Raw genomic sequence first — 20,737 nt, 5'->3', positions numbered from 1 at the left:
TGGCTAGCAACATAAATGGCAGGATGGCCACATAACTGATCTTTGAAAATTTTACAATGATAGTGGGCAGGGCCTGAATTACCTACCAATATGAAAACAGAACATTACCCATTCAATAAAAAAAATTGGTGATACAACTGAAAGCTGTGTCCTGGCTTACTCCTAAAAATGATGAACTAACTCAATCACATACTTTCCAATTCCCATCGATTTGCAGTTCCTCCTGGCCCGGCGAGGATTTTTTCCCCCTATTTTGTAATCTTTATTTTCAAGGTTTGTAAGATAACAGTTAGAGAATCCCTTTCAGCTTATCTTTCCCCCAAAATGGGATCTGTCCCTGTATGTGCTTTCTTTAAGCCTATAAAACAAAATGTACAAGGAGGAAAACAAAATTGCTGGGCTTGGGAGTAAGGGGAGCCGGGGGAGGGTAGTAGTGGTGACTAACAGGCTGGAGGAACTCAATGGGACATGATGGGTTATGAAATGGTATCTCTAAGAGAGTTAAGCACATCTTTCAAGAGTAAACCATGGAACAGCTTTCAGTAGAATTAACAGCTTCTTCACTGAATGGATAATCTTCAGTTGTTTTAATGTTGCTATATAATTCAGATCCTCCCAATCCCACCCCGAAAAACAATTTCTTCAAACTGAGCCAATGAATCCTGTAAATTAATATAACAGAATGCCAGCAATCATTCACTGAAGGCCAGGAAGAATCTCTTGAGTACCTATCATTGATAGTATTCATCTGTGAAGTTAACTTTAAAAGTTAAAAGTGACAAAATAAAATCCATTAACATGACTGATTTACTCAAAAAAATTTGGAGTTGGCTTAAAAGTAAAACATTACAATGCCTACAAAGTTTTACTATCTTCAGCTTTGGGCAGGCAAATGCAAACACAGCTACTTCAGATTTATCAATTTTAATTTCCTCTGAGCACTAAAGAACAACGACTGGAATTTTGTCTTTTTAAACTCTAATTAACTGAACTGCAAATTAGACTGCATAATTAGAATTAAAGACAAACAGAAAATTTTATCACTGAAATTAGATCAAAATTTTGCTACAGTCTGCAATTCAAAGTCCAATGTTAAGACATTAGAGTAAGGGTATTCTAAGTCACAGCATGGACTCCTTCGTCCTTGTAATTGCAAAATCAATTAAATTTAACCATTAAGACCATGAAGATGGTCCATTATCATTTTCAGCCAGCAAATCATAAACAGCAAATGCACAACTGAAGCAGAATCCTTGCATGGTCATCCTAAAATGAGACAGAAATTGGCAAATCAACCAAATAGTTTTAACCACATCAGATTGTCAGATAATCAGAAAAGATGCCCAAAATACTATATTGATTAATTCACAAATATCTTTCAATTTAAAATACACAGTTGACAGGAATCTGATCTTGATCAAACTAAATTTTAGGATTTAGTCATTTAATGATTAACGGTTTTTACTGATTAAATAAACAGGTGTAAAACAGTAAAGCACATGATCCCAAGGTGGTTTCGGTATTCATATCATTTTGAATCATGATGCAACATAAACCTTAGACAGGAATATTGAAGAGCTGCTGAAAGGAAACACAAACCTATTTTTAAACTTAAATCTGATAAACTATTTGCATTACTATATATTGTTCCCTGCTTGTGCATGGCGGCCATGTTAAATGCCTGCTTAATGCACATTTTTGTTGCACATTGAATTTAGGCATACAAGTACAATATGGTCAGAATATTGTGTGAATTACATACTGTAAATGTGAGTTCATTGTTCATTTTTGATCAATGAGTTCCCCATTTCTCACAGCAGTAGTGTGCATCCTGTTCCCTACAGTCAATATGGCATCAAAAGACTCATAATACACACACATGGCCAGCACGTCCAGCTAGCGAGCCCAGATGCAGGCCGTGTGGATCTGCGTCAGGGGTTTTTTGAAGGGGTAGCTGAAAGCCTGCTCCTAGGCCGCCTGTGACTAGAGCTCCCCGGGACCCCTGCCACTGGACAAAGACCTTGCTTTGCTCAGACTGTGTGGTAGTCGGTGGGCAACGGCCACCCCACGTTAAAAGAACCCACACACAGGCATCTTCCACCCCCTCAAAATAAACTTCGGAACCTGGAATACAGGATTGGGCTATTCAGTCACCTAAGGAGCCACAACCGTGGAGTGGAAGAAAGTCATCCTCGTTCCCGAGCGACTGCCTAAGAAGGAGGAATAGATTCATCAGAAGCATCTGCGTAAAGCACAAACTCCCCAAACATAGTCAGGTCAAACTAGTATTCAGTGCATCCTTCAGCTATTGAAAAGGAAGCAGTTTGTTAGTCGCTCCTCTTGCCAAGGTCACATACTGAAGTGGGTTTTTTTCTATAAATCATGGAATTCCAGTAGTAACTTGGCTTGCTGAGAAAAACCTGTGCCTGCTTCATTGTTGCAGAGCAGGACCATTGAGAGATGGTTTGCGATTCTTCATTCCAACATGGCGACAGTGTTACTTTTAGCACTTCATCACAACATGACCACTTTATTGGTTTTAATGGCTAACCCTGTCTTTTGTAACCAGGTCAGCATATTGATGAGACAAACGAGAGGTTTGTCCCAAATCCTGCCACAAGAACAACTTGCAGATGCATCACACCTTTAACACAGGAAAATGTCCCAAGGGGCTTCACAGAGACATAGATAAACAGAGATAACCCAAAGTTGAATGGTTGGAGGGATTTAGGGAGGGAATTCCAGAGCAATGGAAGGTGAATGGACCTGATGAAAGGTCACAAACCTGAAATGTTAACTCTGTTTTTCTCTCCAGAGATGCAGCCAGAGCTGCTGAGTATTTCCAGCACTTTGTTTTCACTACAGATTTCCAGCATCTGCAGTATTTTGCTTTTATTCCAGAGGAATGGGCCTCCCTGCATGGCTGAAAGCATGGCTAGGGCTGAGGGGTGCAAAGGTTTGCACAACAGGCCACAGGAGGAGGACTGAAGTGTAGGGCTGGAGGGATTTAGAGATAGGGAATGGTATATGACAATGGCAGCTAAATCCTTTGGATAATCCCTAGCCCCCAGTAAAACAGAATATACCAGCTGCTGGAGCACAACTGATTTTTTTTTTTAAATGCTGAAGGGCATGATTGTAAACTCATCTTTAAGGTGTAATAAACATGGAATGCACATTTCACTTCACAGAGCTTTGGAAATTACAGCACCTACAACAACATTTGGTAATAGATTCGTGAGGTACATTGTAACTCCTAACTTTGCAACGATCTCATCCATCCAAGACACACAATCATCAGCTTCCATCAACCTTTAACGTTCTGAAATTTTCACAGAACCTTTCTTTGGAATTTAATTTTTCTCAGTGTCAAAGCTCTGTGCAATGGCAGAATCAAACCACAGTGTGGCAGTAGAAACACTGGAAACATCATGTAAAGGTAGTAAGTCAAGACCCATCCCCAATAACAATTCCGTCCAGAGCCCACACATTTTTCTTTTAAATGAACAAAATCCAAAGTCAGAAACTACTTTGCTAACCTAAATTCAAACATATAAAGAGGGCAAAGAAATCCCAGAGTGCAGGGAAACGCACTTTCGTTTTTTTAAAAATTAAGTGAGGCAAAAAGGCACGATCTTCATGATAAGTATCTGCAAACCATTTTACCATTTGGACAGACAGAAAAACATGCATTTCTGTAGTGCCTTTTCACAACCTCAGGACATTCCAAAGTGCTTTACAGCCAATGAAGTACTTTTGAAATGTAGTCACTGTTATAAAGTAGGAAACGTAGCAGCCAATTTGTGCACAGCAAGCTCCCACAAACAGCAATGTGGTAAAATAATCTGCTTTTTATAGTGATGTTGATTGCAGGATATTGATCAGGACATCAGGAATAGCTGCCTTGCTCTTCTTTGAAAAATAGTGCCATGGGATCTTTTACATCCACAAGAGGCGGCTTGGCCTGGGTTTAGCGTCTCATTCGAAAGACAGCAAATCCGCCACTGCGGCACTCCTTCAGCACTGCCCCTCCGCCAGTGCGGCGCTCCCTCAGCACCGACCTTCCGCCACTGCGGCGCTCCCTCAGCACCGCCCCTCCGCCAGTGCGGCGCTCCCTCAGCACCGCCACTCCGCCAGTGCGGCGCTCCCTCAGCACCGCCAGTGCGGCGCTCCCTCAGCACCGCCCCTCCGCCAGTGCGGCGCTCCCTCAGCACCGCCCCTCCGCCAGTGCGGCGCCCCCTCAGCACGGCCCCTCCGCCAGTGCGGCGCCCCCTCAGCACCGCCCCTCCGCCAGTGCGGCGCCCCCTCAGCACCGCCCCTCCGCCAGTGCGGCGCCCCCTCAGCACCGCCCCTCCGCCAGTGCGGCGCCCCCTCAGCACCGCCCCTCCGCCAGTGCGGCGCTCCCTCAGCACCGCCCCTCCGACAGTGCGGCGCTCCCTCAGCACCGCCCCTCCGTCAGTGCGGTGCTCCCTCAGCACTGCCCCTCCGCCAGTGCGGTGCTCCCTCAGCACTGCCCCTCCGCCAGTGCGGTGCTCCCTCAGCATTACACTGGGACGTCAGCCTAGATTTCACAAAAATGAGGAACAGTTGTAAACCATATGGCCCATTGAGCCTGCTCCGCCATTTAATATGATCATGGCTCATCTCTACTCCACTTTCCCACCCGCTCGCATATCCCTTGATTCCCTGAGACACCAAAAATCTGTACCTCAGCCTTAAATATATTCAATGATGGAGCATCCAAAACCCTCTGGGGTAGAGAATTCCAAAGATTCACAACCCTTTGAGCGAAGTAATGTCTCCTCATCTCAATCCTAAATGATTGGCCCCTTATCCTGAGACTGTGTCCCCGTGTTCTAGATTCCCTCCCAGTATCTACCCTATCCAGCCCCTTCACAATCTTGCATGTTACTGAAGTCTTTGGAAGAGCCAATGACAATGTTGCATATGAATGGGAGCTGTGCCACTGTAACTTTAGCAAAAAACCTGTTTCCTAGGTAAATTAGTCTGGTTCATTTTTAGGGAGCACACCTCAGGAAAGATATATTGGCCTTGGAAAGAGTACAGTGCAGATTCATCAGAATAATTCTAAGGCTTAAAGAGTTAAGCAACGAGGACAGGTTAGATAAAAGTGTTTTATATTCCACTGTATTTAGAAGGTTAAGGGGTGATTTAATTAAGGTCTTTAAAATGATAGAAATTTGTATCTACTCTATTTCCTCTGATGGAGAATCCAGAACAAGGGAGAATATTAAAATTAGAGCTTGATCATTTAGGAGTTGAGTTACAGACAAGCAATGATCGAATTGAATAGCAGAACTGTTTAAAGGGGCTGAATGGTCTATTCCTGTTCCTATTATTTAAATCTCTGCATGACTTTGCTGCTTCTCATCTGTAACACATCCAGAATTCTGTTCCTCAGACTCTCATGTCTTGTGCTCACCTTTAACATTCTCTGGAAGAGGCTGCATCAAATGGAAAGTAGGTATCAAATTACAAGAAATTTGAGTTCTCCAGCAGCTTGTGCAAATATTCACAAATGCACAAGTACAGAAAATGAACTGTACATACAGAATCCCAAAGTCTACAATTTTCAATACTAATAAAACAAATAATTTTAGTAAAAATTAATATTTTCACAGGCAGAAATGTGACAAAAACATGAACATTATATTTTTCTCCCTTGTTAACTTGCACTCCTCTGAAATGTCAGATGCCAGAATTTGTCTGGAATACATGCCTTCATGACAGCACCGCAGCATGAAAGCAGAGTTTGTTTTAAAATAAACGTGCAATCCATAGTTTAACTGAAAAATGCAGAGCAGTCTATGTCTTTGACAGGGAATAAAGTTGGTGAGAGAAAAAAAACAAAAGTATCTGGCACCAACTTTCCTTTTGATAGACTTGTGTAACCTCTCCTTCTGCAAGACTTTAAATATGAGCATAAAGTAGCAAATTAATTTTTACATTTCCCTGACGTGCCATCAAAATAGATGATTCCAGAGGTACAGAAGTAGTATTGGGTGGACTGGGAATCGCAGATAGCCATCACGTGGTACCTTCCCAGTTTGCACAGCTCAGCTATTCACTGGATAAACTCTTGCCTATCAGTGGAACTTAAGAATGTTCCTTTTAACCAACACGATAAATTTCCAACTTTTAGTTGTAAGAATGTGTTACAAGAAAGAATTTTTAATATTACAAACTGCTAGAGTAAACTAAAGTTACATCCTGAACACACAATCATCTCAATTTCTTACCTTGCCACAATTTAATTTTTTTCTTTCCAATTTAACTATTCCAATATACAAAATTCAACAGCACATAACACATTCCAAAACCTCTGCTAATGCTTCTCTGTATTGAGCCTGTGGGAGGCACAAATAGATTTAATTGTCTGTTCTCTCAATAAGAAAGCATTTCACCTCTATTTGACTTTCTCCCCTGTTCCTGTGGCACTTAATCAGCCAGGACCAAGGAATTCAAAGAGGCTGAGCTGTAAGAACTGAACAATAACACTACCGCCCATTAGCTATTTTAATATACACAGGTGCAGTTTGTTTTTAATGGTACAAATCTCTGAGGTTAGTAGCAAATTATCTGGATCAGGTGACAGAAAAGTTTAATTTTATAAGAACAAAGACAACAAACTTACCTATTTTAGCATTACTCATCAGGCAATTATTTTGGAAAATACAACATGTTGCATTAACAGATCCTACCTTAACAAAGGTGTAACAGTAGTAATACTAAACTCACATTTTCAACAACAAATGTCCATTCCTTGTCTTCAAATTCTTCAGCATGTGGATCCTGAAAAGAAAAAGAAATTAACATTTTATTATAATTTTACACCTTTACGACAATTCCTAGTAACAACTGTCCATATATACTGTGGAAAACGTGCTATTTTATATAAGTCTGGAATAAAAGGTATTCAGATACTGAGAAATGCTGTAAGAGATTAACCAAACTTTAACAGAAAATTTTAATGATTAGATTTAAACTAATACAGCTGTTATTGTTTGTAGTAATGCACTGCATAGAGTACACATTATATCCTCTCCACTGGAACCCATGTACATTCCTTTTTCTCCATGCTTTAAAAAAGCTTTAAGTAAATAAGTATAATTGCATAAAAATTGTACAAATGGAACTCAAATTTTACTATCAATTTAATATGTATATGACACTTTACTTTCCTGTATTTTCTGAACACAATGTCATGACTTACTTTGCTCTTGGAAATGTATATCAAGCCCTATAAGGGGCAGTACTGGACCTAATCCTATGGAATGAAGCTGGACAAGTGGTAGAAGTAGTATCAGTGGTACAGCATTTCGGGGATAGTGACCATAACTCTAAGATTTAAGGTAGTTATGGAAAAGGACAATGATGGACCGGAAATAAAGGTACTGAATTGGGGGAAGGCTGATTTCAATATGATAAAACAGGATCTGGCCAAAGTGGACTGGGAGCAGCTATTTGTAGGAAAGTCTACATCACATCAGTGGGAGTCATTCAAAAAGGAAATAGTGAGAGTTCAGAGTCAACATGTACCCGTTAAGGTGAAAGGTAGGACTAACAGGGCCAGGGAACCCTGGATGTCAAGGGATATAGAGGATTGGATCAGGAAAAAAAAGGAGGCTTATGGCAGATCCCAAGCGCTGAAAACAGCGGAGGCACTACAGGAGTATAGAAAGTGTAGGGTGGCACTTAAAAAAGTAATTAGGAGAGCGAAGAGGGGGCATGAAAAAACACAGGCGGGCAAGATAAAGGAAAATCCCAAGGCGTTTTATAAGTATATTAAGGGTAAAAGGATAACCAGGGAAAGAGTAGGGCCCATTAGGGACCAATGTGGCAATCTGCGTGTGGAGCCGGAGGACATAGGTGAGGTTTTAAATTATTACTTTTCATCGGTGTTCATTATGGAGAAGGATGATGTAGGTGTAGAGATCAGGGAGGGGGATTGTGATATACTTGAACATATTAGCATTGAAAGGGAGGAAATATTAGCTGTTTTAGCGGGCTTAAAAGTGGATAAATCCCCAAGTCCAGATGAGATGTATCCCAGGCTGATATGTGAGGCAAGGGAGGAGATTGCAGGGACTTTGACACGAATTTTCAAATCCTCTCTGGCCACAGGAGAGGTACCAGAGGACTGGAGGACAGCGAATGTGGTACCATTATTCAAGAGCGGTAGCAGGGATAGACCAGCTAATTACAGGCCAGTGAGTCTAACATCAGTGGTTGGGAAAATATTGGAAAAAATTCTGAGGGACAGGATTAATCTCCACTTGCAGAGGCAGGGATTAATCAGGGATAGTCAGCATGGCTTTGTCAGGGGGACATCATGTCTAACTAACTTGATTGAATTTTTCGAGGAGATGACTAGATGTGTTGATGAGGGTAAAGCAGTTGATGTAGTATACATGGATTTCAGTAAGGCTGTTGATAAGGTTCTGTATGGGAGATTGGTTAAGAAGTTAAGAGCCCATGGGATCCAGGGTAATTTGGCAAATTGGATCCAGAATTGGCTTAGTGGCAGGAGGCAGAGGGTGATGGTCGAGGGTTGTTTTTGCGATTGGAAGCCTGTGACCAGTGGTGTACCACAGGGATCGGTGCTGGGACCCTTGCTGTTTGTAGTGTACATTAGTGATTTAGACATGACTGTAGGAGGTATGTTCAGTAAGTTCATGATGACACGAGAATTTTTGGTGTTGTAAATAGTGAGGAGGAAATCCTCAGATTACAGGGAGAGATAGATGGGCTGGCAAGGTGGGCGCAGCAGTGGCAAATGGAATTTAATCCTGAAAAGTGTGAGGTAATGCATTTTGGGAAGACTAACAAGGCAAGGGAATATACAAATGGATGGTAGGTCCCTAGGAAGTACAGAAGGTCAGAAGGACCTTGGTGTACTTGTCCATAGATCACTGAAGGCAGCAGAAAGGTAGATAAGGTGGTTCGGAAGGCATATGGGATACTTGCCTTTATTAGCGGAGGCATCGAATATAAGAGCAAGGAGGTTATGATGGAGCTGTATAAAATGCTAGTTAGGCCACAGCTGGAGTAGTGTGTACAGTTCTGGTCACCACACTATAGGAAGGATGTGATTGCACTGGAGGGGGTGCAGAGGAGATTCACCAGGATGTTGCCTGGGCTGGAGCATTTCAGCTATGAAGAGAGACTGAAAAGGCTGGGGTTGTTTTCCTTGGAGCAGAGACGGCTGAGGGGGGACATGATTGAGGTGTACAAGATTATGAGGGGCATTGATAGGTTAGATAGGAAGAAACTTTTTCCCTTAGTGGAGGGGTCAAGAACCAGGGGGCATAGATTTAAGATAAGGGGCAGGAGGTTTAGGGGGGATTTGAGGAAAACAATTTTCACCCAGAGGCTGGTTGGAATCTGGAACACACTGCCTGAAGGGGTGGTAGAGGCAGGAACCATCACAACATTTAAGTAGTATTCAGAGAAACACTTGGAACGCCATAGCATACAAGGCTACGGGCCAAGCACAGGAACATGGGATTAGAATAGTTGAGCGCTGGATGGCCGGCACAGACACGATGGGCCTGTTCCTGTGCTGTATAACTTTATGACTCTATGGTTAGTGTGAGAATTTCCCTCATGCCACAGGTCTGGGTTATGAGAAACGACTGGAGAAACTTGAATGGAGGTGATCTTATTGAGGTACATAAGATTATAAATAGTATGGACAAGGTAAATCCATAAAATGACTTCAAATTCTGCTCTTCAATTTCAGGATGTCAGTGTTGGAAAACGGATACTTCATGCCAACATCAGGCACTGCTGCATCAGCATAGACTAGATGCAAGGATATTTATATTTGAAAATATACAGTCATGATTGGATATTGAGTGATGGGGATAAATGGAACTGATCTCAGGAAAAACTGCTTAGCACAACTAAGAAATGTGGATTCTGTCATTTCTACTGGTCTTTTTAATATCTGTTGTATTATGAATTTTATGTACTTTCATATATATATGTTTTGTATAAGCTTTTGGTAAATGAAGAGTCAATTTTAGTTGTGTACCTTACTGAAAAAATGCTGCCTATGCAGTTTGAGTCAACCAGAATTACATTGTGATGCAGACTAATAATGAACAGATAAAGAGAAAAAGAAGATATCAAAAACTATGTAACGAGTTGTGATCAAATGTAACAGAAAAGCAGGATGAGTCTCGCTGGAAATGTATGCTCTAATGGACCTCAAGGTTATAATGGATTGTTTGTACACGTTGTCTCGCGCATGTGATCATGATTAACGTACAAACGGAAATATTGATAAACAAAATGGCAGGACTAACCGAAACAGTGATATGTATGAACCAACCAATCAGTGCACAGGAGGAGCCACCGGCTACAAAGAATAAAAGAACAGACCTGGAGAGGTTCGGTGCACAGATTTGATGACGACAAAGAGAGAGAGAGACAAGAGAATAGGAGTCGCAATTCGCCTGTGTCACTTGAGCCGATGGAGAGTAAAGGCTACCTGGACTAGGATATCAACTACCTTGGATTTGTTACGTATTACTTTTAGCTTAATAAATTATCCTGATATCACTACATTAGGTGCCTCCTTGTCCGAATTCTTATTGTCTGGTCCAAGAACAAATCATAAGTAAGGTTCTAAATCTTACACAACAGTACGTGGGAACTGAACAGACATACATTTGAAAAGAAAATTACAAAAATACCCAAATAATGACAACTCCCTCGTGTTGACTTACAGTGTGCAAATTTTCAAACCACTTTCAAAAAGTGATCACTATTCCAAGTTTAAATTTTTTTTTAAAAACAATGGGTTTTAAAAGCTGTTGAAAATAATTGTTTTTTTTTTAAAGGAATAATGGCTACAATCCTTTACGGAGACCAATTTCTTTTGTTCATGGGATGTGGGGATCGCTAGCTATGTCAGCATTTATTGTCTATCCCTAATTGCCCTTGTACAACTGAGTGGCTTGCCAGGGCATTTAAGAGGCAACCACATTGCTGTGGGTCTGGAGACCAAGTAAGGACAGGAGACCAGGTAAGGACAGCAGATTTCCTTCTCTAAAGGACATTAGTGAACCAGATGGGTTTTTACAACAATTGACAATGGTTTCATGATCACCATTAGACTAGCTCTTAATTCCAGATTTATTAATTGAATTCAAATTTCACCATCTGCTGTGGTGGAATTCTAACCCATATCCCCAGAGCAATAGCCGAGGCCTCTGGATTACTAGTCTAGTGACATCACCACTTCGCCACCACCTCCCCAAGTATACTCAACATGAGGACTCCTATATAGAGAAATGCTTTTCAATATGAATGATAGCAGGCAATCATTTGCAATGTTGAGAATAGTTGTACGGGCCACCTCACTATATATTGAACAGCCTCCCATAGAATGCGCAGGGGGAAATTTAGCCTTTAAAAGAATTTGCAAATTTAGTCCACTACACTATTTGTTCTACTTTTACCCTGTATAATCCAAAGATTGATAATACAGAAGGCTAATAATCCTGTAAATTTTGCACATCTAAAAGGCAGCTACACTTTATGATACTGCGCCAATGACATGGTTACCACTAGCTCATGTGTGCATATTAAGTTTGCTGGTTTTCTTTTTTCTAAAAAATCTAGGAAAAATACCCATCATACAAAACAGTAGATGCTGAGGATGAACTAGAAATCCACTGAAAACTTTGAGCTTCTATGTGCAGGAGTGCAACATGGCCAAAGATAATGTAGGACAACAAACACATCTAATTTATTTCTAACTGGGGAATAATCTTTATAAAACAAACTTTTATGGTCAATTACTCATCAATTAATGTTCAGTGATCACCTTGCATCACTCTGTGATCTATTTTGGCCAGTGCCCAAGACCTCATCCTTGGCAAAAAGAATGGACCAGAAAGCCTATGGAGTATTTATGGAACAGTGATGTTAGCCAGAGGCGCAGATCACTTGATAAATCTAAAGGGGCAAGCCCAAGGTTTCCCCATATTAGGATTTAACTTTTTCCCAATTCCACTTCAGAACTGCAGGATAATTTTCCCACTGTAGCCAGAGAATCAGGTGACCACATTAACTACTAATGACATCACAGCACACTCAGTAATTTAGAAAGGACTTGAAATTTACAATATTTTTGTTACATGGTTGCAGTATAAAAAAACACATAGAATAAGGAGTACAATACTAATTTAATTGGATAATTTAAAAAACAATTGTTTTTGTCTTTCACTCTTGTGGTTTATATGTGCTATTTGAGCAGCTCAAGTAAATTACAAATTATTCACTCATTCCAAATGATTCATAATCTTACTCAATAATAAGTGAGCTTTGAGCTTGTAATAAAAGTACAAACAAAACTTTATTATTTCATTCCAACTAAGTATTGAAACCAAATAAAAACATTTGTAAATTAGGACTGCCAATCAGCAGGTTCTGAATTTAGTAATCCATTGCAATTGTTTTCGACAAGAAATCACAATCACTTATGTTTTGTTGTGATATCTATCTTTGGCCTCCTTGTCTCGAGAGACAATGGGTAAGCGCCTGGAGGTGGTCAGTGGTTTGTGAAGCAGTGCCTGGAGTGGCTATAAAGGCCAATTCTAGAGTGACAGACTCTTCCACAGGTGCTGCAGATAAAATTGATTGTTGGGGCTGTTACACAGTTGGCTCTCTCCTTGCGCTTCTGTCTTTTTTCCTGCCAACTGCTAAGTCTCTTTGACTTGCCACGCTTTAGCCCCGCCTTTATGGTTGCCCGCCAGCTCTGGCGATCGCTGGCAACTGACTCCCACGACTTGTGATCAATGTCACTGGATTTCATGTCGCGTTTGCAGACGTCTTTCACGCGGAGACAAGGTCAGCCGGTGGGTCTGATACCAGTGACGAGCTCACTGTACAATGTGCCCTTGGGGATCCTGCCATCTTCCATGCGGCTCACATGGCCAAGCCATCTCAGGCGCCACTGGCTTAGTAGGGTGTATATGCTGGGGATGTTGGCCGCCTCGAGGACTTCTGCGTTGGAGATACGGTCCTGCCACCTGATGCCAAGGATTCTCCGGAGGCAGCGAAGATGGAATGAATTGAGACGTCGCTCTTGGCTGACGTACATTGTCCAGGCCTCGCTGTCGTAGAGCAAGGTACTGAGGACACAGGCTTGATACACTTGGACTTTTGTGTTCTGTGTCAGTGTGCCATTTTCCCACACTCACTTGGCCAGTCTGGACCTAGCAGAGGAAGCCTTTGCCATTCGCTTGTTGAATTCTGCATCAAGAGACAGGTTACTGGTGATAGTTGAGCCTAGGTAGGTGAACTCTTGAACCACTTCCAGAGTGCAGTCGCCGATATTTAATGATGGTTGTGATCGTACAATTACGAATAACGAGGCTTTTCTTACAGGAAGTCAGACTGTAAAGTTCAAAGCAGTAATTATGTACATCACCACATACTAAAGATGCGTTACGTAAAGATGTTTTGCTACAGTTGCACAGGGCATCGGTGAGACCACATCTAGAATGTGGTCTCTACTTAAGAATGAATATAATTGCATTGGAAGCAGTTCAGAGAAGGTTCACTCAACTGATCCCTAGGATGACAGGGTTACCTTATGAGGAAAGGTTGGACAGGTTGAGTCTGTATTCATTGGAGTTTAGAAGGATGAGAGGTGATCTTGTTGAAACATATAAGATCCTGAGCTGACTTGACAGGGTTGATGTTGAAAGGATGTTTCCCCTTGTGGGAGAGACTAAAACTAGGGGGTACGGTTTAAAAATGAGGGGTCTCCCATTTAAGACAGAGATGAGGAGAAATGTTTTCTCTGAGGGTTGTGCGTCTGTGGAACTCTCTTCCCTGGAGAGCAGTGGAGGCAGGGTCATTGAATGTTTTTAAGGCAGAGGTAGACAGATTCTTGATAAACAAGGGAGTCAGAGGGTATTGGGGGATAGGCAGGAAAGTGGAGTTGTGTCCACAAACAGATCAGCCATGATCTTATAGAATGGCGGAGCAGGCTCGAGGAGCCGAATAGCCTACTCCTATTCCTGGTTCGCATGCATGTCTGCCAAGCACGTGGCAACTGTTATTTACATACAAATTATAATAGAGGTGGAGGCTGTCAGGCAGATTTATTGTTTAATTTTGTGTTTCATCAGTAGCTGATACCATTATGGATGCACAAAAGATGGTATGCTAGTGACGTGGATGATTTGAGGCTTTATTTTGCTTTACAGCACAGCATTAGCTGTGTGCGTGAGGCAATGACGTTCCTTTCAGCTACAGTTTTAACATTTTATTGTTAAGAGCCACATTTTGTTAAGCCTCAGACACAAGTTTTTTTTTTTTTAAAAGTCCCACTCTAGATAATGAGAAAATATATATTAGGAAAGGCTGTCACAACAGAATCAGAGTTTAGAAGTTGCTGTACCTTGAAAAGTGTCACAGTGATTTCAATGTTTTCAGGAACAGGCCATACCACAACTCCTCGATATGGATTTTTAATTCCTGGTTGCCAGCTATGAGCCTTCAAGAGGCAACAGAAAACAAAATTATCAATTTATTAATTTATAAAACAATATTGTAAATTTAACACACAATCCTTAATAGAGCAAAGCCATAAAACATGTTTAAACAGTTCTATAATCTACAATCTTACTTCTACCTATTCTCATTGCATTACACTTATCCACGTTGAACTCCATCTGCCATTCTCTGAACTAACCCGTCAAGATCCCTTTTGACAACTTCACCAAATTTACCACCAAACTTGCGAATCTTTGGGCAATACTCCATCTTCTAAGTAATTTACAAAATGTTAAAAGAACAGATTCAAGACAACTCCTTTAAGGGTCTACCAACCAGTTTTCCACCTGCCATCGCCCTACACACCATGACCCACTGATCTACCATTAACTATTCAACAACCCAGCCTAACAGTTTGCTTTCTATTCCATAGATACGTATCTTGTAAATCAGTCTGTTATCCATATGATCTAGCTCTGCAAAGCACTCCAGTAAATTGGTCAGACGTCACCTGCCCCTCACGTCCATGTTATCTGTCTGTCTCTCTCTGTCCCTAATCTGTCCTCAGGCTTTATGACATAAATGTAATTAACCAAAAATCCTTTCCCAAATGTCTTTTATTTTCATTACAATACTCATTATTAAGCTGCTCAATAAATACAAACTGATTTAAGGATTCCGATACTTTTTTCTGCAACAAAAGGTTTCATGCATACCTTGGAAGATTTCCGTCTGCTTCTTCTTGTCCAAACCACAACAAGTTTATCAGGCTGCCTAATTAAATGAATGAAAAATTTAAAAAAATTAGCCCAATTATTTCACAGAATACACTGATGAACTATTTGCTAGCAACATATTTTTCACCAATGAGGTTCACAACCATAACAAATATTGAACTGAAGTTTCAGGTAGCACATTGGTTAAAGAAAAATGTAAAAATACAAATAAACTTGCATTTATATAGTGCTTTCAATGCAGAAAAATATCCCAAGGTGATTCACAGAGGTATAATGAGACAAAAACATGGACACATTAGGAAAGCTTGATAAAAAGGGATGAAGTAGAGTTTAGAGCAGGACTGGGAGGGAATTCCAGAAATGGTTGAAGACATAGCCGCCAATGGTGGGACAAAAAGGAGAAGTACACAAAGTAGCCAGAAACAGAGGAGTGGGGGTGGTGGAAAGGTGTTGTTGAAGGTGTTGGAAGACAATGGTGAAGTCAATCATGTCAAAGACTTCAAAGAGGTTCAGGAAGATGAGTAGGGATAATGTACCACAATCACCATTTGCAACTTTGATTAAGACTGCGGCAGGAGAACGCCACCACCACCTCCAAGTCACACACCATCCGGACTTGGAAATATATCACCATTCCTTTATCACTGGGTCAAAATCCTGGAAATTCCAACCTAACAGCACTATGTGGGCACCTGCACCACATGGACTGCAGCAGTTCAAGACTGTGACTCACCACCACCTTCTCAAGAGCAATTAGGGATGGGCAATAAATGCTGGCCTTGACAGTGACGCCCACATACCATGAATGAATAAAAGGTGGAAACCTGATTAATTCAAAGATGGAGTTGCAGGAAATATGGGCACTGACTCCAGTGACAACATGCCAAGGACTTTGAGAAGAACGGGAGATTAGAGTTGGTAGGTTGCAAGGACAGAGTGATTGAGGGTGAGTAGTTTGAGGATAGTGTGCTAAACTGATAGCCTCAACCTAAGTGACAAAGAAGTCCATGAAGTGCTCACACTTGTTGGAGGAGTGGTGGAAGAGACAGGACAGAGGTGTTTAAGGAGACAGCCAGTAGTGACAGAAAGAAGCCGCGGACTCTCTTTGCTCTCTATGGTCATCCTGGAGTACTAGACACTTTTGGCAGAGGAAAGTGAAGCCCAACAGTGCTTGATGTCATCTAGACGGATCTGGTGCCGGAGCGGTAATCCAGTGGTGCCACAGACATGCTCATGTTTGCACCCCTGACACTTGATGTGAAGATGTGGGGGGTAGGGGGGGGGGGGGGGTGAAGATGGAGGGGCGCGAAGATGGGGAGAGGGGGGCGGATGGGGGGGGGGGGGAGGAGGGGAAAGGGGAGCTGGCCACGAATAGGATAGGAGAATTTATATGGAGGGGGAGTTTAGGCAGGACAGAGAGCAGTGGAATCAAAGAAGAGCATGCAACGGGAGGAGAGATGGCAGATCGAAACAACCTTCCAACTCAGAGGCGAGAGTGCTACCCACCGAGTCACAGCTGATTCCTGCTCCCTCTGCTTTCCCCGCCCACGCACCCCCCCCCCCCCCGCCACACCGCAATGCCCACATCTCTTTACCTCCATCATCTCTGGCAGAACCGCTGATCGTACCCTGTAGCAATAACAGTTGTGGTACATTTATACTACACACCCTTTAGAATATTACTGAATTCACAAAAGCATTCTCTACCACAGGTTGCACCTCGAGTTGACAAATCAGAGGACATAAAACAGTGGAGTCAAAACATTTGTACCATGTGGACTTGTGGATCAAAACTGGCAATCAAAATTGAAAACGTATCAATGAGTTCACTGAATAATGTTACATAGTTTCGCTTATTAAAAAACTTTAAGTAAGCCTTGCAAAGTTGACTGACTTAAGGGTCAGATGTGCTCAAACCATAAGCAGATAGTCTTCTTCTTTGGCCTCCTTGTCTCGAGACAATGGGTAAGCGCCTGGAGGTGGTCAGTGGTTTGTGGAGCAGTGCCTGGAGTGGCTATCAAGGCCAATTCTACAGTGACAGACTCTTCTACACAGTGCTGCAGATATAATTGGTTGTCGGGGCTGTTACACAGTTGGTTCTCTCCTTGCACTTCTGTCTTTTTTCCTGCCAACTGCAAAGTCTCTTCGACTTGCCACGCTTTAGCCCCGCCTTTATGGCTGTCCGCCAGCTCTGGCGATCACTGGCAACTGACTCCCACGACTTGTGGTCAATGTCACAGGACTTCATGTCGCGTTTGCAGACGTCTTTAAAGCGGAGACATGGACGGCCGGTGGGTCTGATACCAGTGGCGAGCTCGCTGTACAATGCGTCCTTGAGGATCCTGCCATCTTCCATGCGGCTCACATGGCCAAGCCATCTCAAGCGCCACTGGCTCAGTAGGGTGCGTATGCTGGGGATGTTGGCCGCCTCGAGGACTTCTGCGTTGGAGATACGGTCCTGCCACCTGATGCCAAGGATTCTCCGGAGGCAGCGAAGATGGAATGAGTTGAGACATCGCTCTTGGCTGACATACATTGTCCAGGCCTCGCTGCCGTAGAGCAAGGTACTGAGGACACAGGCTTGAATCACTCGGACTTTTGTGTTCCGTGTCAGTGCGCCATTTTCCCACGCCCTCTTGGTCAGTCTGGACATAGCATCGGACACCTTTCCCATGCGCTTGTTGAATTCTGCATCTAGAGACAGGTTACTGGTGATAGTTGAGCCTAAGCAGGTGAACTCTTGAACCACATCCAGAGTGTGGTTGCCGATATTGATGTATGGAGCATTTCTGACGTCCTGTCCCATGATGTTCATTTTCTTGAGGCTGATGGTTCGGCCAAATTAGCCAAAAAACCATAAGCAGACAGTAGGTATAAGCAATAGATATCGAAAGAGTATGTGAGGAAACTAGATAATACAAGATGAGGATTTAGCACAATACATTATGGTAATGTACAGGAACAATTATAGTGTAGGTATGTATGTGGGACATTTTCATGATCAAGTGTAATATTTTAATCTTCATTGATACCTTGACCTTCAAAAATAAAAAGTAGGTGCAGTCAGCATTCCCTCAATTACATTCTGCCACATAATAGATATACTCATGTCCTCAACAATAAAGAGTGAGTATATTCACTATATCCTACAGTAGATCCCGGATCAGAAGCACAAAGATTAGATTTGCATGTGCTTGTAGGGATGCATTGCCAGGGCTTGGAGGACATGCATGACCCACTGGTCACAGTTTGGACATCTCAAAGTACACTTATTTGCAGCAATGGTGCCTTATATCCAAATAGCTCCATGTATACTCTGGTGCAATATTCGAATACTCGAGTTACCATCCCATTTTTAACTTCTCTTTCCTTTCCAAAGTCCTTGAACATGTCACTGCCATCCCCACTCTCTCAAGTTCCCTCTCCCAATACCCCCAATTTAATTTCCCTCATACCCAGGCTAAAGTCATCCTCTGTGACTGTGACCATCAAACATTATCCCTCTTTGGCCTCCTCAATCTTTCTTCAGACTTTAACACAGTTGACAAGGTTAGCCTCCTCCAGCTCCATGGGACCGCTATTCAGTGGCTCCATTCCTACATATCCAAACAGTCAGAAGTGTTTTCACCAGTCTACTGAGTTGAGCTGTAATGTTCCATCATTGGGCAGAGAAGAGCTCTGTAGCACATTAAAGTTGTCAATGATAGTAATGGCCAAATTTTCCTGATGATTCTGTTAGCCATCTTTGCCCCAGTGTACAGTGAATCCCTTTATGAACTTGCCATACATCATCCTTCAACTGAGTTAATTACTTGTCTTCAACCTGAATAGTCTCATAGTGTACCAGTTACAAGGTTTTTTGACCACAGAAAGAGACAGATAATGCAAAGCCTAATGAATCAACCAATTTGTTGTATTTTTCCCTCAGAGCGACATCTATATTATTGGCACCTTGTCTTTTCCTTCCCTAAAAAAGTCCAGTACTCCTAACCAAAAGAAGCTTACTCTGGCTAACAACAATTCCAAATCTTAAAATGTTCAAATGTTTTGAATATATAATGGGAGGCAAAACTTTTTAAAATAAAAATCCAGATTTGCTGTGTAACCATGTCAAAGCCAACTCTCAGTGGGAAGGGGATCTGATTTGGGTTGCTCCTCCTTTTCCTTGCGATGATGGGATTTAGTCAAATCCTTTATTTCAAGTTCTTCCCTCAGCTTGCAATAGTTTCTTTAAATCCACTGTGCTCTGTAGCATTCATTATTCTTCCAGAGCAAATCAAGATTTCTCATAGCGATATCTGAAAAATACTTGCAGTTAAATGTCAATTGTTAAATATTTTGACTGTTTGCCCACTTAGATTTGACTTTGTTGGAATGATTGACCTAACATTTGTTTTAAACCACGGTTTAAATAAAACTGTTTAAGACTCCAAACCAATTAACTGAAATTCAAACAAAAATCCACTGGGGATAAATTATCGAACTTGGTTCAAAGTAGAATTTCAAAGCATCGAGTGTAGGTAGCATATTCACATCAGTTTGGATCTTTAACGTCTTTGATATAAATTGGCACACAGTTCTGTACATGTAGGCCTCCATTTTTATTTAATGGTGTTTTATTTCAATAACCTATTCCATATTACACATGCCCAAAGGAAAACAAAATGCAACATTTAATCAGAGAACAAGAAATGCTGGAACCACTCAGCAGGTCTGGCAGCATTCCAGCATTTCTTGCTTTTATTTCAGATTTCCAGCATCCGCAGTATTTTGCTTTTAATTTAATCAGAGAACTTTGTCCACTGCCTGACCAATTATTTTTAATATTTGTTACCTTAGTTGCACCTCAACATAGTTGTGTCAATGCATTTGGATTACTGCCAATCAAAATAAATGATAATTGAAACCAGACCACTGACTTTTTAGAACACAAGAACAGATCACTCAGGAATGATCAACTCTGTCTAGTTCAAATACAAGGAGTCGCAATGCATTCTAACATCGCATTTTTGAAGCATCAAGTGCAGCAGCGCCCATTGTTTGGATGCTACGGATGTTGTTAAAGACCAAAATGATGCCCGATGCTCACGTGGACACTTCTGCCATGAATCATGCCAGCCACCAGCTTGGCAAGAGCGTTAGCACGTGGGCAGGTATCAGCCGCCAGTATGCAGAGCAGGCAGATCATGACGTCAATCAATATGCAACTCTGATTTGATGCCAGAGGTGCCATTTTGGAGCGCAATGCTCCTGTTGATGCCCTCTCAACTTTACACACGTTAAGCAGCAGGAGGAACCACCCACAATACCCCCCAAATACCAGTGCTCTTTAAAGGGATCATTAATCACATTAGTTGCTGGTTGATTTCTTCTGGCTGTTGCTATGAATCTACAAGTGTTTGGAGCTTTCCATAGCTCTTTCAAATTGCTCTAGTCTACAGGAAATGGTGTGGCACGTGCTG

The 20,737-nt window shown here is 41.9% G+C and overlaps 1 protein-coding gene across 5 annotated transcripts in view; it reads right to left on the bottom strand.

Moving 5' to 3' along the window:
- The window catches only part of ehbp1 (EH domain binding protein 1), a 438,779-nt gene that overhangs the window by 357,921 nt on the left and 60,121 nt on the right, over nucleotides 1–20,737 (bottom strand). For all 5 annotated transcript variants that reach the window (XM_068044229.1, XM_068044225.1, XM_068044227.1 and 2 more), the window contains exons 3-5: nucleotides 15,255–15,312; nucleotides 14,444–14,539; nucleotides 6,760–6,813 (exon numbers count right to left, since the gene is read on the bottom strand). In XM_068044229.1, coding sequence (XP_067900330.1) covers nucleotides 6,760–6,813; nucleotides 14,444–14,539; nucleotides 15,255–15,312 — 208 coding nt within the window. The remainder of the gene's footprint in view (nucleotides 1–6,759; nucleotides 6,814–14,443; nucleotides 14,540–15,254; nucleotides 15,313–20,737) is intronic.

This window comes from Heterodontus francisci, chromosome 13 (genome assembly GCF_036365525.1).
Source record: "Heterodontus francisci isolate sHetFra1 chromosome 13, sHetFra1.hap1, whole genome shotgun sequence".
Taxonomy (NCBI): Eukaryota; Metazoa; Chordata; class Chondrichthyes; order Heterodontiformes; family Heterodontidae; genus Heterodontus; species Heterodontus francisci.
This window is presented reverse-complemented; position numbering and strand designations above follow the sequence as displayed.